Raw genomic sequence first — 27,462 nt, forward strand, 5'->3', positions numbered from 1 at the left:
GAAAGAACGGAAATCATGACATCTGTATTACAAACAAGTACAGACTGCGTTACACGTAGAATGCCTGTATATCGGCCTCCATTCACTCATAACAAATCTCTCCCGAATTATATAAATCAAATAAAATGACAGAACTTATATGGTGGAAGCTAGCCATAAGATTAATTTTATCTATCCTATCGATCGCGATTTTTTGTCCTAAAAACACATGAGAATTTTGCCGCCTTGGCTTCACCCATACGGTAAAGCGGATTATGATATTTGTTAGTTCTCAGGTTGAATAGATAATCTTTCATAACTTTCATAAGGCACTTGGCTACATCTCCCAGAATACCAGCTGATTGGATGGCGCTAGATTAAGCAGGCCCCCACTCCAACGCGGACCCTTGCTCATTGTCAGCCCGTAATTAGAGAAAGTAATGTGGAAGTGAATTAAGAGGCCAGGTGACTTGTTGGGACATCTGGACAATACCAAAGAACGCAGTATGGAGTAATGTGATAAGCTTGATGGGTCTTGGAGATATATATGTTTCCCTAAAAAGTTTCATACACACACACACACACACACACACATATATATATATATATATATATATATATATATATATATATATATATATATATATATATATATTTATATATATATATATATATATATATATATATATATATATATATATATATATATATATATATATATATATATATATATATATATATATATATATATATTATATATTCTTTTTACGTCAGGATAATTCAGATAGCTACGATGAAAAAGGAATTGATAGAAACAATGCTGGAGAGAGAGAGAGAGAGAGAGAGAGAGAGAGAGAGAGAGAGAGAGAGAGAGAGAGAGAGAGGAGAGAGAGTGTTGCACATTTCCACATTTCCTCAAATATAATATGATGCACAGAAGATGCAAAGAGCACGGGATGTTTCAACTATCTTTGAGCGCAGGGGTTTTTTCCCCACTTCGTTGATATGCACCTTTTGTCACCAAATTTTGCCAAGCAACACGGCGATCACATCGGCACTTTGAAACTGGTTGGGAGATCGTATAACGTCATTGAAGGAGCGTTGTTAGTACCAATAACGCAATGACGCCCAACTGACAATTGCTATCATGATTTTAGTCGTTGTCCTCAAAACCACCCTGGATAGGAATTCAGAGAGAGAGAGAGAGAGAGAGAGAGAGAGAGAGAGAGAGAGAGAGAGAGAGAGAGAGAGCGAAGAACAGTAGAAATGCGGCACCGTCAGGATAAACAGGGGAGGTATGGTCCAGGACCTAGGCTAATGGAGGTGGAAAGGGTGTCATGTGGCGAACGGGGAGCTGGGTATGAGGGTGGAGGTCGCTGATAGGTGTTGGTTCTTGGCACTTGGCATGGCCTTCTCTGCAGGTGTTCTCAGTGCCAATTCTGCCCTAGCCGGCGCCACCACGGAGCACCAGCAGCGGTGCCTGGTCTTCACTGAACGCCCCAAAGCTCACTGCCTTGCTTCAGTCATCTTGGTCGTCCAATGCAGTTTGCTTTACGCATTTCATTGAGGTGGTCTTAGCGTCGCCCTCTTGGACTAAAGGAGCGGTTTCATGGTGATGAGAGAAAGAGAGAATATAGAAAAGCAAAGACTTGTTTATTTGTGGAAATGGTGAAGTTAAAAAGAGTGGGGAAACTGTAAATAATAGAGAATTGTGTTATTCAGTGTTACTTTTATGATAACCAGGATTGATGCCTGATCTGCAGTGAGCAGCCCATCATCTGTCTGTTAACATTGAAAGATCGGATTCAGAGACTCTTGACATAGTAACCATCAAAAAGGATCACTTTTACTTATTCGGGCGCAAGGCCAAAGGAAACCAGAGGGAGCTGCATTGCCTCCCCAGTGTTTACAAGCCTTCCTTTTTCACCACCATTACGCGACGAAGGAAGCTTTGCAACACCCACCTGAAGGGAGGACGTCTCCATCGCCCCAATGAGTGTGGGCGCTGACGAGAGGAGACCGTGGGTTCGGCCTTGGGCTTCACCCGGTCACCTCTTGGACCCTGGTTCCCTAACGGCCTCCCGCGTTAATAAATGCAGGTAGCTTCTTCTTCTTTCCAAAACTTACGTTAGTTAATCGCTGCCCCTCCTCCTCCTCCTCCCCACCTTTACTCTTCTTCCTCCACTAGTACTACTGTGCGACTTCTGCTACTACACAGCTGCTGCTGACCGCTGATGCACCTCAACTCTTCATAAATAAACAAGTAGGAAAGCATGTCTGGGTGAGACTTACGTGATGCGCATGACGGTCGGTGATGCCTTTTCCTTGTCCCATGTTTTGTTCGTGGCATTAATTTTGATTTCACAGCATATGCCCGGAATTCCCCTTTCGATTACCAAAAGATGACTGCAGTTGTTAGTATATGTCAGCAATATTAAACAGTCTCACGTTCAACCTGACTAGCCCATTGACAGGCAAAGGGCAAATTTTGCATGCCAACAGTTGACTAATGAATTTGAATAGGACCACAGTAAACGTATGTTCTTTATAAGTTATTTTCGGAACATCACAAGATCTCAAGATCTCCCACCCCTCCTCCTGTTTCACTCCCTCCCATAAGAGGCTTTTGTGCTTGAGAATGTCAAATTACGTCAGTGGGGATGTCTGTAAATGGTTAAGTTTTTGAGCCTAGCATCCATCTTTTTAGCAATAGATGGACACAGTGTGACCACTGCATGTTGTTATTATTATTATTATTATTATTATTATTATTATTATTATTATTGTTATTATTATTATTATTGTATATCGTGGGTTAATTCTGTAAATGTAATGTTTTTATTCAGAAGATTGTTAAGTAAAAAATGAAATAATATTAATTAAGGTAGAAACGCATGAAAAATTATTGGTCACGGGAATATATATTTCTCTGTCTATTTAAATGAGAGAGAGAGAGAGAGAGAGAGAGAGAGAGAGAGAGAGAGAGAGAGAGAGAGAGAGAGAGAGAGAGAGAGAGAGAGAGAGAGAGAGGAACACAACGCAAATAATAGGCAAAAATCAAATGATCCATGCTAATGTTTCACCTCTTAATTCAGCATATGCCAGCAATCTCAGTGACTTTCGCCAAGAATTTTTGATAAGAAAAGGATATTTGCACTTCGCCATAATACACGGTCGTTTATACAAGCAAGTTGCATTTGTGAATAAAAAAAATTAAAAGATTCATCTCTATTTATATGTTTTTTTTTTTTTCATCGGGAAAGGTATTTTGTTCAGTTTTTCAAGTATCAAAGAATAGCGTTGATAGAGGAGCAAGCCTGTTGCTTCCGTTTGAACACTGGAATCTTGGGAACGAAAGTCTTTCTTCTTCTCTCGTGTATCAGGGCGAGTTATTTCAATAGCTTGGGCGTCGACAAAACCGCACCTTTGCGCGGAACAAGGGGGAAATAGTGGGCTGACAGGGCAGAGTTGTAAAAACTCGGGAATGCTGCAAAGATAAGGTCTCAAGTAGAGAGAAAATCTAGGAAAAACTGTCTGCGTTAGAGAAATAAGAAGAGAAGGAAAAGAAAGTATTTGACGATGTATCATATGCATATTATCAGTCAACGAAGTCGACTTAGTAACGGAAAAACTTATTTGTTAATTATTCCTTACTGATTTATGAAACGGGAAGTTAAACTATTCAGCAGAATGCCTCCTCTTGTTTCCCATTTAACGAATTTATCACCCAGGTAATCATTCTTTTTAACTGGGGAACAGAACTTTATTAGTTCGTATTATTTTAGTTTGTAATTTCATGGCTAGGTATTTCAGATCTATTATATATGTGATTGTCTCCAGAACAAACCAACTCAGCTCTTGTTTTTATTGGTCAAATCTAGACTTAGGTCATCTTTCAAAGCATGCCGATGAAGGCCACTATTCATAATGGAGACCATTGCCATGCTGTGAAGTAGTCCTGACTTTGGAAAAAATATTAGATTTTAAAGTTACGAAGTCTTTGCTTGTGTATTGCGCCCGCGTTCGTATTTGAGAGAGAGAGAGAGAGAGAGAGAGAGAGAGAGAGAGAGAGAGAGAGAGAGAGAGAGAACCATCCGTAGATTTTCAGTTTTTCATTTAGTATTTTGACCTGGACTTTCCAAAGGAAACAAGGAAGAAAAAATTTAAACTAATCATCCAGCTACGTTGCAAAGTATAATATAATAATAATAAAAATCATGTAGCATTACTTCATCCAGAACAAATAAGACATTGGACATGATACCACGAAAGCAACGTGTATATCATTATATCAAGGTTTACAAGCATCCGTATGGAACAAGATTAAAAGCCATCAATCAGCTTCCAAACCTACCTTACATAAGACTAGAAAAAGTCGTCCTTTAGCCTAATCGCTCAACCAATGAATCAAGAACAATCCATATACATAAATCCTTCTTCACAGTATGTTGTGTGTGAAATATAGGATATAAATTACAACAGTAATGACTCTACAACAGAATAATAAAATGACAGCCATTGATTCGCTGGAGCGCCAGCTTCGACTGATAAGGTGTTACAGTTTAAAGCTATTGCTACCCAACTCAGCTCAGTTTAAAACCTGTATGGGAACGTTCGCACTAACACGACGTCATCGGTGAACCTGGTCACTCATACAGTCTTCTTGGACGTGTTGTTACGTAACGGTGGTGTCGTTGTATTTTAGTATCGTTGAAGTATCGTTCATGCTTTGTGTTGAAGTTGATTCGGTTATTGGAATGGGTTGAGGCTTCTAATCGATTGACGTCGTTGGAATGCCGAGCTACACTGTACCAGGTAAACTAAAGAATTTACTGGCTGTGTTAGGGCGCGAGAAAGTAAATAAGACAGCTTTACCCGTACTTGTGTGTATATACAGTATGACTAACAAAGAGATGAAGATATTCAGGTCTACCGAGCAGTTTTAAACCTGTTACAAGAAGGGAATGTCAAGTGATATTTAGCCTCCGTTGGAAAGTCGGCCTTGATACTCGTCTGTGCGCTGTTAGACCGAAGTGAAATCCTTTGCGCGAAGAGAAAGCCGAGACAGCATTTAATTGATTGGCTGCTTTGATATGCAACCATGGTCGTTATAACGCCGTTTTTTAATATGCTCCTAACCAAGGTCGACTAACCAAAGTATCTACCAAGACTGGTTGTGCCTCAACTAAAGAACAGTTTTTATTTTTTTATACATAGAATTAATGTTTTCGATTTTTTCATGTTTTATTTTTGGGTCAGCGGGAAAATGCAGATAAGTTATGTCATAGCGGTATCCGTAAACATTAGTTAAAATAATAAGGAAATCTTGAAGTTTTCATAAACTGAAATTGTATTCCAGTATCCTTATAACAGTTTTCAGGATGGTTATATATATATATATATATATATATATATATATATATATATATATATATATATATTGTGACGAAGTGTCCAGTGTCTGTTCTTCAAATCAAACCTGGTATCTAAGTGTTTGCCCCGGAGTCTAGGGCATCATTTATATATGGTGACCCCGGAGTGTCCAGTGTCTGTTCTTCAAATCAAACCTGGTATCTAAGTGCTTGTCCCGGAGTCTAGGGCACCATTTATTTATGGTGACCCTGGAGTGTCCAGTGTCTGTTCTTCAAATCAAACCTGGTATCTAAGTGCTTGATATTTGATTACCAGACTTACCATTTATTCAAATAGTTACCTCACAAAAAGCCAGACACCTGAACCCTCATCACAAACAAAAACGACTGATTTCTCTAAAGACAATAGTGATCCCTTATAAAACTTATCAATCAAGAAAGAAAGCAGATTAAGTTCGTTAAACAGGTGTGAGGTAAAATCTAAGGGCGTCACTCCATTAACATTATAAAAGTTCAAGTATCTCTATTTATTTCATTTCCCTGGTTCGAGCTCACTTCAATTACTTGAAGGAAAACATCTCACTTACCACTCTATCTCTAATTCAAATCAAAATTACTGGTGGGTCAATGAAATAAAATGATATAATATTTTAAATACAAAAATTTATTTCTAGATTCAAAGATTATACAACATTAACAGTTAAAATTTATTATTACAAAACAAAATCGGATTAAATCTGAATTAATCATCAGTCAAAATTAAATCAGAAATTAATTTATTAATTAATCAAAAAATTATTCAAGTAAAATTTAAATTGTTAAATAACAAAACTTGATTGAAAAGAAATATACTGTTAAATAAAAAAAAATAAAGCAAATAAATCAATCAATAAAAATGTGGATACAAAAGACAAAATATACTCTGCAAAAGATTAAATCTCAAAATTGTAAAGCAAAAATTTAAGGCGATAGCAAACACACACATATATGTATGGAAGAAAAATTCTTCAAAAGACAAATAAAACATATAACACAAAAAATATTGAAAAAGGAAGAAAAATATCTTCACGTGCAATCACTTTAAATATTTTTAGTGCACTAAAAACCAATAATTATGTTACAATACCTTGTCAAATTGCTTCGTGTTTTTAATCAGGCTACACACACAAAAAATACACTGTTCAGATAACTCAGACACATTTACTAAGGAATTAAACAGCTAAAGGATATGAGCGACCATCGTCCATCAAAATATCAATTACGTAAGAATGGGACATTCGTAATCCCGAGAGAGAGAGAGAGAGAGAGAGAGAGAGAGAGAGAGAGAGAGAGAGAGAGAGGGAAACGCATTCCCCATCAGGTTTGGTCTCAAAGTCTGGGCCCCTTGTAAGGATTGTATGGTGTCCATACACAGACGGGTGGGTGGGGCGAATATGTGAACAGGCTCTAGACGAGATCTCTATTTTAAAAACTCTTTAAAAACAATAATTAGAGACAAAGTGGAATTACAGTTAATAATAGTACTTATTATTACATAGTTTCAGAACAAGAGAATCTCTAGTTATTATAATAAGAATGGAAAACATCGTTTCATTAACATTCCTGAAATGACGTTAGGCAACTTTTGTAATGGATTTACCTAGTGTTTTGATCGCGTCCCATAACGTCTTGTACACTAATGGAGTCATCCGAGAAGGTGATAGGAATGCAACTCCAGCAAGTTTTGGATACTGACTAAACAAATTGTTTTACACAACGAACAACGGTTCTCTGTCTCTCTTAGCGCCACTCACATCCTCTCTCCCATACAGCGTTTAATCACTGTAACTTAACTCTGAATACAAAATTATACAGTTATACAACAACTCAATAAACACGGGGAGATTACTGCATTATGAAAACCAGCATAAGACTATATATATATATATATATATATATATATATATATATATATATATATATAATATATATATATATACATATATATATATATATATATATATATATATATATATATATATATATATATATATATATATATATATATATATATATATATATATATATATATATATATATATATATATATATATAAATCTTGACAAGAAAGTCATTTATCGTAGTCTATATGTATGTATGAGACATAAGAAGAACACTAGTTTTATTTCTATTTTCCACATCGCAAGCTTTACATTTTTCTTTGTGTGAAGTACCATTATAAATTTTAATCGTTGTTAAATGTTCATTACATCGCGTTTTAAGAAGAAAAGTTTCCACTTAGGTGGAAATCACATGTATCTGAATTAATGTATTTGGCGTGCCCAGTTCATTTGGTCTAGCCCTCAGGAAGATCATATGAGACTATTTTCCATTTAAAAGATATTAAATCAGTCTGCGAGTTACCGATGTTATCGATAAGATTGAAAATAACTAGTGAACATTTTATAATTGCTGATGCGATCCTCGAAACTGCAAAATTTTTAGTTTGTCTTCCTTGTTGGCTTTTTCTTGTAACTAGCAGTACTTGTGTAAGGTATTACGAAATGATACATGTATACTTTCATCTGTTTTTCCGTGAGGTGAGGTAAGCGGAGAGGAACGCTGGTAGTTGATTAATTGATGAAAGAATCTCAATTGTCTTCACTAACAGGAAAACCGAATGGGTGAAGTTAGTGATTAAGCATAATGGATTGAAGTGTGTAAACCCAGTTTTTAATACATGCGATGAGCTCTGCATGCTGGAGACAGTTACCAGACATCATCGGAATGTGAGCAATGAACAAACTTCGTGAGAAATGTACACTTCAAGACAGCTATCGTTCAGAGTACTGTAAAACATAACTTTTGCGTTGTGTTTGGCATGAGAAATTTGTGAATTCTCATATTCGTAAGCATGCAGTGAGCGCAAGCGCGCTTCATGGTCTTTTATCAGCAGAGATCGGCTAACCACAAGGACTGTAAAATAAGGAATCGACGGTTAACAGTGCTATTGTAATTTCAATCAATGCATCGCATGTTAGAGGACCGTGTTCATATTCAGGACAACACTGCCATGATGAAGCACCCCGTAAGTTGGTAGAGCCGTCGGTGTACCTCGTGCGGTGCACTGTAGGCATTACTTAAGGTTCTTTGCAGCGTGCCTTCGGCCCCTAGCTGCAATCCCTTTCGTTCCTTTTATTGTATTTTCTGTACCTCCTTTTATATTCTCTTCCATCTTATTTTCCACCCTCTCCTAAACTAACAGCTGCAACTGCGAGGTTTTCCTCCTGTTACACCTTTCAAACCTTTAACCGTGATTTTCCGTTTCAGCGCTGAATGGCCTCATAGGTCCCCGTGCTTGGCCTTTGGACTAAATTCTATATTCTGTTCAATTTAGTTCAGAAAGAAGCAGCATTGAGCATTTTTATTTGCTGATTTCCACTAAATACAAAAAAAGCGTTGATATAGGCTGAAATAAATTATAACTAGGGAAAGTGTTACTTAATCGTAACTAGGCGGGTACTTATCACTAGTCTCACGGGATGGGTAATTTTCGCTATTGAATTCTTGATTAAGACTCGCAGTGCATTTTGCAGCTGGGGCGCGTGCAAATGATTTTGTTACGGATAGATTTTATTTTTAACCAAACTGTACCTTCGGCTTTAATTGTTGTCAGTATGCCATGTTAAGAACAAAAGTGCACAAAAATGTTCATTTATCTAATTACAGACATTGCTTTCGTGCTCTGCTGTGATTTTCTCCCCATGATGTATTTCCAGCACCGAATATCACCCAGTTCGAATTGTCTGTGTGATGAACTCGTATGTAAAATAATCATGTTGCTCAGTCAATCGAACAAGTCACTGTACCCAGCACTGCCTACTCGTCAGTGTTTCTGAACACCGAGTGAGGGTACGTAAGCCCTTACATGCACGGTACTTATTTATCTCGTGCTTCCTGGGTATCAAGGTCTTTCCTTTCCCGTACCTCTTTCGCGTCATCTTTCCAACTCCTTCTAGGTCATCCTCTTCACATTCCCCGTAACATGTTTGAATTATAAACTTTTCACCAACGTATCATTCAGCGGCGTAACTAAGGGAGGGCGGGGAGGGGGGCGGTCCTCTCCGCGGCACTGTTTGGGTGAGGGGGACGGCACTCTGGCATCTTTTGATGTTGTTATTAGCGAATTCGCTTTTAATAAATCTGGTAGGGTTTTTGTTTTAGCTTTATGAAATAAAATTAATGATTGGGATGTTAAGGCTTAAAATTTGCGTTCAATTTTCACCACTTTAGTACTTTTTAGCACGGGAATGGGATGGCACTTTCAGAGTCCGGCCCGGTCGCCATTAACGCTAGTTACGCCACTGGTATCATAATCTGTTTTGTGATACGATAACCCCATAACACTTGTATATCTCCATATGTGTTTGGAGGTGGTATGGTTGTATGGAGAGAATGGAGAACGATAATTTGGTGACGAAACGTTTATGATTAAGAAGAGAGTGACGAAAGGAAAGAAAAGTAAATAAAAAACATAACACTGGGTTATGTTCAGATATGGTGTTTGTGAATGCTGAAAGCCAACATATATTTCAATGGAGGCCCTCCTTAACAATTAACCTTGTCATGGAACATGGCATTCGATTGAAAAAAGGTTGAACATCTCAAATATTGATGATTATTTGCTTCAGATTTTAGTTAAACTCCTCTGTGCTTATGTTCTGAAATATTAGTTCGATATGCCTCGAAAGGTAGTTAGTGGTTAGTGAATATTTGTTCCTCTATTCTTACTTCTTTCTTCTTCTCTTCACATTTCTGACATGAAAATGGCAACAAATAAATTTATGCAATATGGTTTTAAAAATATCCAGTTCATATCCCCCCCTTTCTCTCTCTCTCTCTCTCTCTCTCTCTCTCTCTCTCTCTCTCTCTCTCTGTGTTCTATTGGGGAGAACTGCGAGTACGTGCAGAATGACTGAATGAAGGGAAACTAGTACAAGCAAAATCCAACTTCTTCCTGGAAGGCCGGGAGGAAGACCTGGAAAGTGAAGAATAGATGGAGTGAAAGAGGTATTGGATGGGAAGGGTCTAAATATCCTGGATAAGTTAGAGTAGGCCCATCCGCGAGACAGAGGTGAAGTGGCTGTTTTGTGGTGTTGATAGCACTGCAGATAACCCTTCTATGTAGGTCGACGAAGAAGCTAATATTGGGAAGTCCCCTACACGTGGTTCATCCACGATTCAGGTGTTGAAATATGAATGTGGGAGTGACCAACGTTTTGTTCTATTCTTGGGTCACCTCCTGAACAGGAAACGGCTTATTGTTGGATAGAAAATTGTATAGCCCGCCCTTTGAGCCTACAGAGGCCCAGGAGGACTTTAACTTATTATGTATATATATATATATATATATATATATATATATATATATATATATATATATATATATATATATATAAATAATTGTTTAAGTGCTTAAAGACATATACTTTAAATGCTACTAAATTGTATATATATATATATATATATATATATATATATATATATATATACATACATACATATAATTGTTTATGTGTTAAATATATATACATATATAATTGTTTATGTGTTAAAAGACATATGCTCTAATTCACTAGGCCCGAGTTCGAGTCTCCGGCCGGCTAATGAAGAATTAGAAGAATTTATTTCTGGTGATAGAAATTCATTTCTCGCTATAATGTGCTTCGGATTCCACAGTAAGCTGCAGGTTCCGTTGCTAAGTAACCAATTGGTTCTTAGCCACGTAAAATAAGTCTAATCCTTCGGGCCAGCCCTAGGAGAGCTGTTAATCAGCTCAGTGGTCTGGTAAAACTAATGTATGCTTTTTCTAAACGCTACTATATAAATATATATATATATATATATATATATATATATATATATATATATATATATATATATATATATATATATATATATATATATATATAAATCAGTCAATAAATTTTAGTCACTGAGCAGTATTGGCCCCAAGGAACAAAGAAATGCTTAAAGAAAATTTTCAAGTTCCAACGTTACCTGATAGTGACGAAAACAGAGATAACGTAACGACCGACTTTCCAAACAACTCCTGAGAAATCTAAATGGTGATCTTTATTGGCAACTCGCCTCCTACTGTTGTGTCTCCCTGTTGACAAGAAAGCTAGACCAAGGCAACATATCTCGCTTTCACTACAACGGACTTTTGTGGGTGCATACCTAGACAACTTTTCAGAGCTCAGAGATTTGAGAATAATAAATGACAGTGGGCCTGAGGTTATAAATTCAGGGGTTTCGAAAGGAAGACGTTTTGTCATTGAAATTCCAATTAAAGAGAGAGTATCATGTCAGAGTTATGAGGTGAATAAACAAAAATATTTCTAAAATATTCTAGGTGGGCTGTTTAACCCCACCTAGAATATATTTTCTGTATATGCCTAAATATTAAATAGTTTTCCTCCCAGGAGTCATTATCTCTGATCTTATAATTGAAACCATAAGTATTGTACGAAAAGTAATTACGAATATGAAATATGAAACTGATAACAGATTTGATAAATCATAAAGTGTCAGGAACATTTTGCTGTTATTCAGAATAAAAAAAAAGGCTGGGGAGATATTTAAGGCTATTTGAAATACTCCTTGCAGGAATTAAAGCACAGCATAGTTGAACTGATATTGCAGTGAAGATAAAAGTAAGGTATATAAATAGGCTACAAAATTCCATGAGTGAGTCCTTGAGTGGTTGTGTTGATTCACTTTAAAATTAGGCCTGAACGGGGTCATCAGGAGAGCTATTACTTCATATTATGTAAAATGAAAGAAACAGTGATAACATTCCGATTCCCACATATTCCAATTCACTTAGGTAATTCGACAGGGTTCATTTTGTGTTTTATAAGTCTTATGTGTGAAAAAGCATCACTTGCATAAATACAAACTTTTTACATTGCTGAGCTAAAATATATATTTGCTTAGTTTTCAAAATGGTTAGCTTAAACACATGTTACATTAGGTTACACGTATGTTATAAATAGACAGGATAAGTTTTTCGAGGAAAATACAAGGATTAAATCTAGCCACAAGGTTTTGGATTCACGCGGTAATAGCATCAGTGCAAAAAAAAAAAAAAGATAGCTTTCCATAACAATAACGTTCATTTGAAAAAATACCCGTAAGAATAATGCAAAAAGAAAGAAAAAGGAGCAAACGAACGCAACATCGTGGGGGTATTCCACGTGTTGAGAAAAACAAAGCTAGTAAAAGACACAAAAGTCCTTTGCACAGGAGAATGAGTAGAAACATTACTGCCTGTTCACCGACTGTCTCTTCCAGGTTTAACTTACTTTAATCCCGACTAAAGATCACAGTTATTGCTATTTCTACTCTTGCTGTTTTGAACGGTGATTAATAAGCTAACTGGCTGACTATGTTTAACTGGTGTTACATCCCATCCGCGTAAACACTATATTTTCTAGATTTTTAGAGAATGCACAAAAAATCTAGGTCATATCTCTTATTCACTCTTCACAGTTGCTTAGGCTGCAAAGTGTAGCACCTATATATATATATATATATATATATATATATATATATATATATATATATATATATATATACACATTATATATATATATATATATATATATATATATATATATATATATATATATATATATATATATATATATATATATATCTCACCAGAAAAAATAATCCGGATACACACACCGGTACAATAAAGCAAACGAAAAACATATATTTGAGATTATTAAACGCTTCCATTCCTAAGGAGCTTTTACGATAAAATGATGGAAGATGACGGGCACCGCCTCTTAATCCCCCTGCCCGCCCCTTCAAATTAACTGGAAATTATGAGTCAGCTGATGTAACAGGGATCAGAGAATCTCCGAGGTTGAAGTAGATGAAAGGGAGGCATGATTAAAACCATATATACACTTTAGTCATTTATAGTCTGAGCGCATTGCCAAAGTAGAGGGCGGTTGGTATGCGCTGCGTGGCAAGAGGGAGAGAGAACACTGTCATTTTTATAGTAACGTGAAAGCAGTCAGGAACTCGAGCATTCTCTTGGTTGGTGAAAAGACAGAATAACTTTGATTTGACTTCCTCTGACAGACTGAGGAGAGATACTTTTTCAGACAAAACTGCGAAGTGTGAGACAGAGGTTCAGACCTCATTTACAGACAAACCGAGGAGCGTGGTCGTTTATTTCAAATGAATTAAAAGATTATTATATATATATATATATATATATATATATATATATATACATATATATATATATATATATATATATATATATATATATATATATATATATATATATATATATATATATATATATATATATATATATATATATATATATATATATATATATATATATATATATATATATATATATATATATATATATATATATATATATATATATATAAACATACTGTACATACATTAACTTTGAGTCTGAAGACTCGTTCTTTCTAATTCAAGTGAAGACGTTCAGTAATTATGAAATATTGACATTAAATCTTTTGTGAGCTAGGGACGAAATTTACCCCCTGGTAAACAGTTTAAGAAAGCTTCATCGAGTTCAGGACTTGTCAAGAAATTTACCCTCTGGGATACAGTTTAAGAAAGCTTTAAACAATTCAGCGCCATTGCATTTGACAAGAGATTTCTGAAAAACAAACGAAGGTTCGCGTTTGGGGAACACGAAGAAAGTCTCCGAAGCCATATTTAAGAATGACAGACTCCCCCATTTGGGGAATGCGAGCCAGTGCAGTGGGGATTCTTGGTCTCATTCTTCCCCTTCTGACCCACCCGAGAGGTCTCGTGATCCGCTGACAGCTGCCTCCAATTAGAACTGTATGTTTTCACAGCGTCCTACCTGACAAAGATTTCTGCTGAAGCCACTCTGTAGTCGTCATTGACGGGCGTTGTTTTCATCTGCGTGGTCCTCGCACATCGTAACCATATATGACGCCTTTTCTTGGCAGATCAGATCACAAATGCAGTTGCGTATGTCATCGCAATTAATGTCGGAAGATATTTTATTTCTTGACGTCGGTATTGAGTCATGGCGGTGATGCAGGCGAGAGGCTTTTTTTGGGATGGGAGGGGGTTGCGTTTAGAGGTAGTGGTGGTGGTGGGTCCTATTATGTATGTTACATCTTGGGCCCCCGTAGGTTTGAAGGTCTGACAGTCATTCTTATGGTGAATAACTTATGGCTGTCAAAAAATAAATTTGGTCGTATGTCACTCTGAGAACGTTGCACATGTATACGAATATATATATATATATATATATATATATATATATATATATATATATATATATATATATATATATGTGTGTGTGTGTGTGTGTGTGTGTGTGTGTGTGTGTGTGTGTGTGTGTGTGTGTGAACGCGCGCGCGTGTATGTATATATAACTGACCATGATTTTCGCTATAGTAATATTTGTAAGATTTCAAGTGGAACTAATGAAAGGTGCCTTCGCTCCTAGGCTATTTCTAAGAAACAGGAAACCTGAAAGGGAAAGTTGCCTCTTGTGGAAGATTGGAAACTTTAATTTTCTTATACAAGAGTGTCTCGTGTATGTTTCATTTGATACCTGCAAATTTAGATTGATTGAAGAACTACGTTTAATAATTTTTCATAAAAGATCACGAAAAGGTTTAATAGAAAGAATTTGAATGCAGACTTATATCTCTCAGTGATAAGACAATACTTTGTCATTATATTTCTTAGCAAATTTACGTTTGAGATCAAGTGAGAATAGAATAGACCATCCTCTTCTAAGCTTCAAGCTTAAACGGGAAAGAATAGTAGACCCAGTTCCCAATATAAGTGTGAAGGTCGGAAGGGGGATGGCGATTAAAAAAAATTAATACAAAAAATAGACTTGGGTATTCCAACTCGCTGTTTTAGTGACCGCTCAGATCCATTTTTATTATGAATCTTGGCTTCAGAGTCAGAACATTCCTTTGATTGGGAAACTTGTAACTTTTTTTTTTTTTCAAAGGCCGAGCTGTTTGTATGAGTGCGTTTTACTGAGCCCTTCCGTTGAATTCTATTCCTTTATCCTGTATTTACTTTTGTTCGTTACTCGGGAGAACGAAGGCTATATTACATCTCTCTCTCTCTCTCTCTCTCTCTCTCTCTCTCTCTCTCTCTCTCTCTCTCTCTCTCTCTCATCTGACCTCGCAGTGTGACCTCGTGATTAGTTGAACGGATGTTCGACCTTGGTACGAGAGTGAAACGTTAAGGGCGCGTTCACTTAAAAATCCAGTGTGCCTCTGTTGCCTTGAGAAGGGAATTTTGTGCCTGATCGTCAGTCGACCGCTGTAGATGGCTGTTGATATTGAGAGAGAGAAAACAAGAGAGAAATAAGCTGTACAAAAGACGTGTTACATCATGCTCTGTCCAAATGCACACCATCCTTCCTAATTAAAAAGGTGGTACTCAACAAGTAGCCCTCACCCCTGCCAGAATAGAGCCGTTCATTGGTATTAAAAATACGAAAACATAATTTTGTGCTCTAACTTCTTATTTTTCAGTGTTGCTGAAAAAGTGCCATTTGTTGTGGTTAAAGAAGGGTAAAGACACGAATTCATTGGCATTTTGAAAATAATGTTGATATTGTACAATGGAGATTTAAGATAAAAAAAATCATTGACATAATTCTTATTAAGAATTTGACTACCAATGAGGCTTTCAATCGATAAGCAGCAACATAAAATAAAGACATACTCCTTAAAGTAACAGCACTTACGAGCTCCATTTGCGTTCACAATTAAATGCTTTGAGATGCGTCAGTGAATACGATTTCTAGCCAGATTTCATCTTTGATGGGTCGTGAATATAACCATACGTAAATCAGTTAAGAGGTCAGCTAGCGTATGCTTTATAATGATAAAAACGGAAAGAGAAAAAACTAGTTATTAACCCTCCATTGAATAGCAGCTTAGGCAGCAGACATTGTGGAACCGCCTGTCAGTTGAGGACCTCAATAAGCAACAACTAAATTGGCGATTAAGTGACTCACGCGTTACTCGCCCTGTCCACTTTGCTCAATGTTTATGATCCTCATCATAGCCATGAATTTTTAATTTAGTGGGTGTACTGTAGAGCGTAGTCCCATGATGGGTTGATATTTATACTGGTGATCGGTAATTTCAAACTGAGCTATAGAGAACCTGTCTGTTGAATATTTAGAGACCAAACTTTCAAAATGAATCGGCGAGATCTCAACGATGTTTGACTTTCTTAACCTGTTCTCCTCGACTTTTTATTTATTTATTTACCTATTTAATTTGTTTACCTTCAGTTTGCAATTACCCATCAATGCTTTATTTGTATTAGAATGTACCGCAATCCGTCATAGAAACACGAGACGAAGAAGTTTGATTCGAGCAAATGTTTTAAAGAACCGCATAGTTCCTGTTTGTGTACAGCTATGGATGTCTCCAAAAGCACAAATTAGCCTTGGGGATGACAGTTCCTTGTGATCTATTTCAGATGGAGCGAAATGCAAGTAACTGTTGAATCAAGAGTGTGCTTTCACCCTTGTGAATCGTTGTCCTTTTTCCTTTCATTTTGCCACTTTGCATCATCACTCCTTTTTCAGTGAGCTGACAAATCCAGCTTTTATTGCTATGTTGCATGGAGTGTCGACACTCGACATGTTTATTTTTTCTCTCGAGCATTTTGTGTGCTGTGGAATATTCATGGTGTTCGCTTCGTGCTTGTTCATCTCTCTGTTGCTGCTAATGTTGCTGTAATGTATATGGTAGAATATAACAGCATCATTATTTACTAAGTCCTTTTTGCATTAGTTTTACCATGTATTATCTAACAAGAATATTTCAAATTCTTATGTTCGACTTTTCCAGCTGGGTTTGTTTTTAAACTATAACAGAACATCATGAAAGTAGTATTGTGAATTTTACGTATGTATATATATACTATAAATAGTATTGTTAGCAGGAAGGCTAAAGCTACCAGTTAGGCCTAATCATTGCTGTTGTTGAGTTGCTATAAATTTAACCTCTAGCCTAGTGATCATGACCTACTTGTTGGAGTCTACACTGTTATACCACCAAAGCTCTGCCAGAGGACCTATCCATTCTTAGGCCTACGTGGGAATGATTTCATTCACTAACAACTCAGCGCTTGTGAATTTTGGCATCAAAGTTCAATTTTTTTTTTTATTGTCTCTGTTGGGTAACGTGTTTTTATCTGTTTTACCTGTTTGAGAAATGCAGATAACGTCATTGACCAGATTACCTATTTCTCGGAATTATATGTGGCCTAGGCTCACGTGCCTTAAGTTCCTTTATATTTTTCTTTTACTTTGATCTTTTCACTTTGAACAAGTTTTGTAACCTTAGAACGTACGAATGTGTTAGTATTCCACTACAGTGAAACATGTAATGAGGAATGTTTACAGAAAATTATACCTAAATTTGCTTACCAAATTTCTGTTAATTTTGGAAATTGCTATTCATAGGTAGGTGAGTACAGTAAATAATGGGATACTGCAGGGAATGTCATCACCTATTTTGTTTACCCTTCCCATGAATTTTATAGTGAAGAAACTGGTTGGAGATGGAAGAAAAGATTTAGATTGGAGTAACAACGGATCATTGACAGAATTAGATTCGTTGTATGATGCTGTCTTAATCAGCAAAAACCACAAGAATTACAAAGCTTGCGAAATAGAATGGATCACTTATCTAGAGGGACGAGACTTAAGATAAATCTAAGTTAACGGAAATAACGAGGGCAGAATAAGCACAAAGGGACGAAATAACGTTAGATGGAAGGAATAATTTAGGTTAAGTGTTTTCAGATATTTAGGAGCATTGATATCCAGTACATGTTGTCTTGAGTTGATATTAAAAACTGAAAAAAAGGCAGACCAGACAATGGTTAGCCTGAATAAGGCTGGGAAATCAAATGGACTGAAATTTCTTGCAAAAGTAAGATTATACTTTAGTATGATAAATCTGTGTTGCAATATGAACACAAATCATGGTATGACAAGGAAATTATAAAAGCTTTTGTCGATTTGAGAATAAAGCTTTTAAGAATATGAGCCAGATGGCAAGATAGAGTAAGCAATGATAGCGTAGAAAGTTCATTTATAAATGAGATGGTGATGAAAGGGAAGGTGAGATGGTCTGGACATGTCCTTCACTCCGCCCCGGGGAGAATAATAGGTGAAAGTGTCAACAGGGCTCCACTGGGTTGCTAGAAGAGTTAGAAGACCCATACCTATGAGGAAGGAGGCTGGGGCTAGACGGAGATTTGTAGAAGGGAAAGTAAAAGCAAGTCATGAGTGCCAGAATTTCATAGAGGCGTTGGAGGCGATGGTAATGATAATTCTGTCTGTAGGTTTGGCAACACTGTTCGTCAGTTAGTCAGACATTCAGAAATGATGAGCATATGAGTGTACACTTCAGTTAGTGATAAACAATCAGAAATGATACACATTCTAGTGTTAACACATGTATTATGTGCTTGAGGTCTTGTTAATTCATGTACACACGTATACGCACATATAAAATCATTCCAATTTTCATAACCACTGACTTTAATGGTATGTAAGTTGTTTAATGTTCTTGTGAGACTTGACGCTTCCTTCCCCTGGTTTCTACAATAAACACTGCCTTGATATGGAGATGAAAAGGGGGAATCTCCGGGGGATCATTCATTCACTGACAGAAAATATATGAATTAACGTTCATTCTGTTAAACTGCGCAGCGGAAGCAGATTGACATTGCGCTGAGCCATATTTACCTCCTGAATATTTGGCTGTGACAGAAACTTACGTCAGCCATTCTGATATAAATAAAGACTTACACTTTTTAAGTTTGCTGGGTAGCATTATTTTTTCTCTCTCTCTCTCTCTCTCTCTCTCTCTCTCTCTCTCGTTAGAGTCAAAGTAAATTGCGGAACCCGCAACATTGGTTATTTGATTTTCTCTAAAGTAAATATTCTCTCTTGGCTATACTACTGGAGATTTCTCAGAGAGAGAGAGAGAGAGAGAGAGAGAGAGAGAGAGAGAGAGGGGCCCGCCAAGATTCTCGTGTTTGAGACGATCGTTTTTACCTCTTCTGATTTGTCTAGAATATTTATAAGCTTTTCATCAGCATTGTGATTTAATAGTATTATACTCGTATTTCGTAAGTTATAAATGAGCAGACCTGAAATGGTGCCACACTATATTCTCATTAGTGACGTCATTATCCAACAAGAATAAGTATCACGTGGTTTTCGTTTAGAAATAAAGTATGTCACATTGTCATTATGAACTGTATATACTACGTATTTTTTTTTAAATTTTTGTTCACAAATTTATTCTCTGTCTCCACAGCATCCTTTCTCTCTCTCTCTCTCTCTCTCTCTCTCTCTCTCTCTCTCTCTCTCTCTCTCTCTCTCTCTCTCTCTCTCTCACACACATATTTATAAAGGCGCAAATATCAGTTAACATCGAATTAATTTTGTCGTGGAAATAAATTACACTCAAGGGAATTAAGAGAAGATTGTATAATACATAAACCATTTAATTGAATGAAGATTCGTAATCACATGAAGTCCACATAAATACTTAGTTTTCTTCTTGCAGAATGGCTCCTAGACGTCAGCCCAGGTCCTTGTACCAGCAGTGTGTGGGACACCTGTCGCATGTGTTGGATGTCCTGTGCGGGCAACATCTGCACAATCCTGACCACCCACATTTGGCGACTGTGGCGGCCTATCTCGATGCCCACCTGCCCGGGGCTCTCCAAGCGGCTATTGGTCAGTGGCTAAACTTTGAAGGTTGTTTATTTCTCTCTCTCTCTCTCTCTCTCTCTCTCTCTCTCTCTCTCTCTCTCTCTCTCCCCACCGTATTCTACTGGCAGCAGATTTGTTTGTATAAAGTCAAATTAAATGATGTCGTCTTGTTCGAGTTTCAGTTATTTGTGGTTCGTATAAAACTGGAGGTGAATAAACTCTTAATTTAACAGTAAGGACACATCTGATGTTGAACATTTCAGTAAATCGGGCTAGAAAATAGGGCTCTGCGTGAGATGGTAATCATTATTATTATTATTATTATTTAGAAACGGATTAAATAATACATAACATATTTATGACGACATTTTATTTCGGAGAATGCAGATGTAAAAAACAGCATTTTATTAAAGAGGATAAACAAATGACAGAAGTTATTATTATTTGTTAAACGATATTCGCTTTCTCGAAGAAATTATTGGAAAAGGAACAATTATAAAAAGCCCCTCTATCTCTTTTTTAGACAGATAGTTTCTGAGGACGTTTATCTTTACATCCAAACCTTTTTCTGGAAAAGGTTATTTTATTTGTCGAATATATAACGGGCTTGGGGTTAGCAACCACATCCCAAAAATACATGTACAAAAACATTGATTTTTTGACTACTTTTTTTAGACGCGTGTGTTTGTGTGAATATCTGATATATAATAAATATGTAATTAATCGACAGCATTAATCAAAAGTATAAGATGTGTACTTTATAGTGACAGTCCCATTGATTGCGTTCATTTTGTTTGCAGCTTGCTTCACGATGAAATTCCAACAAGGAATTCCAAAAGTTGAATTTTTTCGTCAAAGTAATAGATCACTTTGAAATCTTGAGTTATCTCATATTGGTTCACATTACACTTTAGTAAATATGTTTAATAGGAAACAGTGGTAAAGAACTTCCAAAATTTGATAGATTCTTGTCACGTCGGAACGTGTAACATCTTTATAAATACAATATGTAAAACCATGAGATACATATTTTCCATAGAATTTGTTCGTGAATCTTTATTAGAAATGGTTCCATTTTACGTTGCTGTCGTGTTATAACTGCGTTGATACTGTGGCAGTGTTATGGTATCGCCCAGAACGGAGGGCAAACGGGCAAGGTCACTTGCCAAAACTGCGGATCGAATTCAGCGACTTCTTAAATTCGCAAAGTCATGTGGTTCTAAAAACAATTAGACAGAAGCCAAGCTTTAAAAAAAAAATGCGGGGAAAGCGTTTTACCCTTATGAAGTTTAATCGAATGTTGCCCTCAAACATGTTTTCTCCTCCGACTCATGAATTCTTCTTCAATAGTGCTGAGACAGGATTTTCCAATATGGCAATAAAAGTGTTTGTCGTATGTGTTGATAAAGAGTCTCGTTTTTTTTTTTTTATAGCTGTTGTTGCCAGACACTTTCAGAGTCACTCTCGTGTTCAACACATTCTCTCTCTCTCTCTCTCTCTCTCTCTCTCTCTCTCTCTCTCTCTCTCTCTCTCTCTCTCTCTCTCTCTACACACACGCTTGTGTAAAGAGAGTAAGGCTATGATTTCCCCTTAGAGGGGAGAGAAAATAAAAGTACCGAAATATAAAGTAGTTTTTGCAACATTTGCATTGCCTGCACCATCGCTTCTTGCAATCAGTTTGCAAAATATTGCTTTACTCCCTGTTCGAAGAAAAAATGTTAAGTAAAAATAAAATCAGACGTCAAACGCATGATCATGTAATTCTTTGAGGTTCTTCCTTCATGTATATAGAGAGGTTACAAAGAAATTAAATTTGTAAAATGCCATTACCTAAAATTGAAACTAATATATTACATACGAAATTGACAGAACAAACGTTGAATCAATAAATTCTAAGGAAGCAAACATTGGCTAAAATCATTGTTTTATTAACTGAATACGTTAGGATAGGATTTCCCGATTATAATCTTTTTCATTTTGCATAATGTAGTACTTATTACGTTAAAATCACAAGTGTCATGAGTAAATTCTAAAAAGGAAAGCAACATTTAAGTACGGTGAAATTAGTAAAAGGATTTGAATGACAAATAGATGTTTTATCATCATTTCCATAAACCGCATCCAGCGTTGCAATCAAAATGCTACAAATAAATGCATGAAAATGTCAATGACGCATTTTAAATGGCATTTCTTCCTTAATCGCCATTTATTTTTGTCCACGTTAATACCTTCGAATAGATGCCCCAACATTTCATAAAGATGCAGAATGGTTCCAGTTAAAATTTATGTGTTAAGAGTATTTTTTCCACGTTGGCGTTAATCATGAGATTATTGTATGTAGTCGCTATTATGCGAGAGTTGTTTCGTCTCTCATGGTTACATGGGATTAAAATTTACTGTGTGAACTTTAGCGTCCATAACACATGATTTCTCTTCTGCGTTTTCTCCGATATTTGCTTGTATTTTCCTGAGCCATCGTCCATTACCCCTCTGCGGGGTTTCTCCGCGTCTTAAAAACCGTCTTCCATTTGCAAGTGACGTATTGATAAGCAAGGGTTGATTTCGCTTATCCTTTCCCTCTTCCTGACCTCACGTGGGAAAGTTACCCTTCAAAATTGACGATAGATTTACATCGTTCTTGGCGGAGATTAGAGCAAAGAAAGAAGAGGTTATTACAATAGTAGAAAAGCGAAACATTGATTATCACTTCTGTTCAAACTTAAGTTTATTCATTCAGTCATGCAAGCATCATGGTAAAAGGATGTATAGTATATAATGTAGATGGTCTTGGTTGAATATTTTTAACCTATTGACGTTTAAATTTCTTAAGTAGGAGATGTTTCAAGCTTCTCTTGCTGAAAGCCTATTTTGGAAAATAATATGAATTTATGGTATTAGTTTGAAAGGTAGTCACAAGCAATCAAAGTATTCATATTAGAAAAAATACTGCGAATAAAACGAGGATTCCTGTGAATTATAGCAGGGTTATTTTTTTTTTTTTGCAATTAAAAAACATAGACAGGGAATTAGTTTATAAATAAGAGAATTGTTATATAAACGACTTTTGTATAGAGACCGTAAAATAGTGAACTATGACTCCAGTAAAATAATGAAAATGAGACTACTACTTACGAAAAACAGCACTTTCTGTAGGTGTACTATATGATTTTAACTGAAATACAAAGATAAGTGCTCGCTAGATCAGACTTCAGGTAATTTGAATTCTGTAATAGTTACGTGAGCCATTATTATAACTGGTGATAGGTGGAGGAATGATAAAAATCTGCAGGTCTTTGATTAATCATGACATTGAGTCATGAAATTCATGAGAGGGAATAATAATCTGGAAGGTGGGATTGATGAAAATGATCGCCCATTCAGTGCAAGGTTCGCGGAAGCGGCTTTCTCGATAATAATCCGTGATATTATGCAAAATCATGAACTGCAGGCTTTGGAATGTAATCAACTGGGTTTCCATAAGTACGTATAGGAAAATGAGACTCATCTCTTATGTAATTTGACGGGCTGTTGATTTCTTAATTCTTGGAAGTTCCATCTGTACCATTACGGTAAGAAACTATAATTAATATGTCTTAATGTCACGGAGGTATTCATTTCCCAAATTTAAGCAAGGACCGCTAAATTTTACGGTAAATGTCGTTCTGATCTAGAGATACGCTGATCATGGAACACTCTTCTGTTTACTGATGGTGATGAGTGTCGTTTATATTCACTGTATGTCTATACACACACACACACACACCTCTATACCCAGGAGTTTATTGAACCACTGACTTTCTAGCTAGAAGTTACATTATACCTTTGATAAGTTTTTTATATTAAATCTGTCGTGTGTATCATAATTTAAAATGTAATTTTTAAACGAGAGATGGGAAATACGAGACCCAGCTAATGAAAGGCGTTCTTTTCAGGTGAGAATCTGCTATCAAGCATCGAGAGGGTGCAAATGACCCCATCCCCGGCACACCTGAGGCTTCTGCTGAGACTTCGCGTGAGGAGGATCACTGCCAGCGGCTCCGTCGTCCAGTCGGGGGTCCTTGAAAACGACGACGGTAGCCACCTGGAAAGTCTTTCGCTTTTCTACAGCGGCTGCGGAGAAAGGGCCACTAGACTTTACAATTTCCTCGGCACTGCCACCAATCTGACCTACCTGAGCTGCACCGACTTCTGCAATAACCACATGATAGATATTGTGGCTAAAACGTGCGAGAGGCTCCATTGCATCGATCTGCGTGGGTGCTACGACGTTAATGACGACGGCGTCTTGCGCCTTTGCGGTTTGCAAGAGAGCCTTCGCGAAGTTATCGAAGTTTTGAGCAAAGGGGGAACGCTGCAACCAGCGTGTCGCTGCGCTCGATCTCTGAAGGAAATCAAGTTTACCATGACGAAAGTCACGGAGGCAGGTGTCGCTGTCATTTTACTCGTCATGACCAACATTGATATTCTTCGGGTTCCCGACATCAAGATGGAAAGAGTGTTCAACTTTTTGCAAACGCTCGACCACAAAAACGTTCAGTGTAATTTGAAGGAATTTCATTCGAGGGAGATCCTAGACGAATTCCAGTTAACCGTCCTTACGAGTCTCTGTCCAAATCTTGAATACATTCAAGTCTCTTTCATCGGAGGTTCGGAAATGGATCTTGCACGGCTGCAACAGCTTGCACGATTCCAAAAGTTAAAACGTGCAAAATTTGCAGATGTAAACTGCGATGCTCTCGTCTGGTTCTTACAGCAAGTTGGTCACAGGATGACTCACCTCTACCTGTACACGTACCACACTCGATACTCCCAGCAGAAACTGAGCATTACCCGAAATCACCTGCAGTGCCTGGCACAATACTGCCCGAACCTGGAAAGCCTGTGTTTGGATGGGTACCTCCTCGGGGAAGATATCCCATATCATCTGGCCCCCGAGAATATTCAGTATTTTGAGGCTCTCCAGACCCTTCAAATAGCTTCTATGAAATTGTCTGAGGATGACCTGAAAGTGTTCCTGAATAAGTGCCACCACATGAGAATCCTCGAGTTGGTTTTGCAGAACCCTCACGTGTTGTACGACCGGTTAATCTGTGAGCTCTTGGATGCTGGAGTGTGGGAGAATTTGGTGAAAATCCGCGTGTTGAACTCCCCTCTCACCAGCAAAGTCATGACACGCCTTGTCACTGAGTGTCCTCAGCTGCAGGAAGTGGGATGTCTGTATACTTGGCTCGTTTCTAAGGAACAGGTGTCAGATTTCAAGAAGAGAATCAGAAACCAGAATTTTGACATTGAAATTTATTAAAGATTCTCGTCGTTCTGTTTTGTTTTATGATTTTGGGTTCGTTTATTTTATGAGAACCTTCACTTACTATCATTTTGTAATTTCGAGTTGATAACCGTAACGTGCCTGAACCCAAAATTAAATGTGCCCTGTAAAATGTTTATATTATGACAGTGTGTCTTGATCTTAATTTTACTTGATGCAAAGGTTAGTTGGATGAAATTCCACTGCATCAAACTTTTGTTCTACTTTCTCTGTGCCCTATCACGGAAAAGTGAACAAAATTTGTTTATTTTTTTTTTGATGGGTGTGACACATCCATCTCAAGAGAAGAAAGACGTCAGTGCCTCCAGTCCTTGCGAAATAGCCTTATCAAGCTAGTGACCTGATACTGCTTTAAATAGTATTGTATGTACTTAAATTTCGATGGGAAAATCATGATTTTGTATTTCCCATCATGATTTTGTAGTTTTAATATATACGCAGTATATATGCGTGTATTTTTGTACGTCTTGGCAGCTTTCTTTGTCTTGGGCAGTTGTATCCAGCACTGTGAACACCGAGCAATGTTGCAGATCCCTGCCAAGTTGTTTTACTTTGTGTTGAAGGAAAGCATTTAGTGGATGCAGGTGGTGGTAAACCTTCTGTTGGATTTTTGGCAGCTGCACTTTCTCCGCTGCACTCGGAACATATCTAGATAACCTTCCATTCGAATCGAAATGAAAAAGTGCCATCTTTTTGATAAGGAGGGACCCTAGCCTCTGCTTGAAGTGATAGGTTTGTGAACATCTGCAAAACGGTTTCAAGCACAAAAAGCCTTGTACGAACATTGATTAATGCACGAGGCTTCTGGTGTTTGGGAAAGAAAAGTTAAGGTGACTGTCCTGTGAATGCTTTTTCTTATTTTTGTTGCAAAGTAAAAAGAAAAAAAAAGAGAATCACGATGACTGCAATGGAATCTAAGACGTTTTTGTGTGGATAAGCTCTTGGCCAAGAACAGCTATTTGAGAAATGTTGTACTTGAGAAAGAAAAATGTCCTTGGTTCAAAATATAAAGTTCCCTTTTGTATGTACTGTAGTGTAGTGTACTCTATGAAAGAAGTATATTTATTTTACTGGATTATAGATAAAGTCTCGAATCTTTATTTTTGAGTCTCAGCAATTATTGTACTTTCCTATTATATAGAAATCTGTATTGTCCAATTCTGTATTGGCTGATAACTTTGCCAATGAGTAAAAAAATATCAATTGTAAAGTTTCAGCCTCTAAATAATGAAAATCATATTGATGAAACTATTTTTGAAGAAATGACATTAATAAAATTTTCGGGGGGTTGCATAGTATGTTGTAGGTGGATATTCTGAATGGCTACACTTTCACCATGACTAAACTTGGGACTTGTAATCTCTAACCGTAGATTTATTCATGTGATTGCAAACTTTAGATATTGATGCTCAATGTACCTGTTGATCCCCAAGGTGTCTCGTTTCCTTCTTCAGTGCAGGTGGTGGACGAAGTGAACTGTGCTTCACGCGTTCACGTTCTCCTGCGCAACCAGTCTTTCACAACAGTTGTGAATTGTTATGTGAATAAATAGTTGATTTTTTTCATAGATTTTCCTGTGATTTCTTCAGCCTTATGACGGAGATGACATTTAAATAAGTATGGCAAACGGCCCAGTGTTGGGAAAAATTTTGTTGATAAACATTTCTGTTCAAGCAACTTAAGCAGTCAAGAAACGAAACTTTAGATATTTATTATTATTATTATTATTATTATTATTATTATTATTATTATTATTATTATTATTATTATTATTATTATTATTATTATTATTTTTGTTGTCGATTTTACATCAGAAGTTTCTTAGGTAGCAGGAATCTCGTCTTCCAGCTTTAGGCGAAACATCTTGTAAATTACAATTTATTGTGCTGCAATCTTTGTCTTCAAAAGTTTCATTTGAACTTTTATTTTCAAGTCCTACTGATTAGGAAAAATACATAAAGTTAAAAGTACATGTGGAG

General features: G+C 36.7%; 1 protein-coding gene across 3 annotated transcripts; it reads left to right on the forward strand.

The window, feature by feature from the left end:
* Positions 1–1,372: 1,372 nt before the first annotated feature.
* LOC136850712 (uncharacterized) lies at positions 1,373–27,052 on the forward strand. 3 transcript variants are annotated; one of them, XM_067124588.1, is made up of 3 exons: positions 1,373–2,242; positions 20,009–20,181; positions 24,090–27,052. In XM_067124588.1, exons 2-3 carry the CDS (start codon positions 20,010–20,012, stop codon positions 25,457–25,459), a joined length of 1,542 nt encoding a protein of 513 aa, XP_066980689.1. In that variant the 5' UTR covers positions 1,373–2,242; position 20,009; the 3' UTR covers positions 25,460–27,052. The 3 variants fall into 3 exon arrangements, with proteins under 3 accessions (XP_066980689.1, XP_066980688.1, XP_066980690.1); XM_067124587.1 differs by having other exon boundaries at positions 1,394–2,078; XM_067124589.1 differs by lacking the exon at positions 1,373–2,242 and adding an exon at positions 4,575–4,794.
* Positions 27,053–27,462: the final 410 nt, after the last annotated feature.

This window comes from Macrobrachium rosenbergii, chromosome 22, assembly GCF_040412425.1.
Source record: "Macrobrachium rosenbergii isolate ZJJX-2024 chromosome 22, ASM4041242v1, whole genome shotgun sequence".
In the NCBI taxonomy this organism is placed as follows: domain Eukaryota; kingdom Metazoa; phylum Arthropoda; class Malacostraca; order Decapoda; family Palaemonidae; genus Macrobrachium; species Macrobrachium rosenbergii.

Coding starts and splice junctions, on each gene's coding strand:
- LOC136850712 (XM_067124587.1), top strand. CDS start 1,972: ATGAGTGTGGGCGCTGACGAGAGGAGACCGTGGGTTCGGCCTTGGGCT. Junction 2,079..20,008: donor TCCCGCGTTAATAAATGCAG/GTAGCTTCTTCT, acceptor TTCTTCTTGCAG/AATGGCTCCTAGACGTCAGC. Junction 20,182..24,089: donor GGCTCTCCAAGCGGCTATTG/GTCAGTGGCTAA, acceptor CGTTCTTTTCAG/GTGAGAATCTGCTATCAAGC.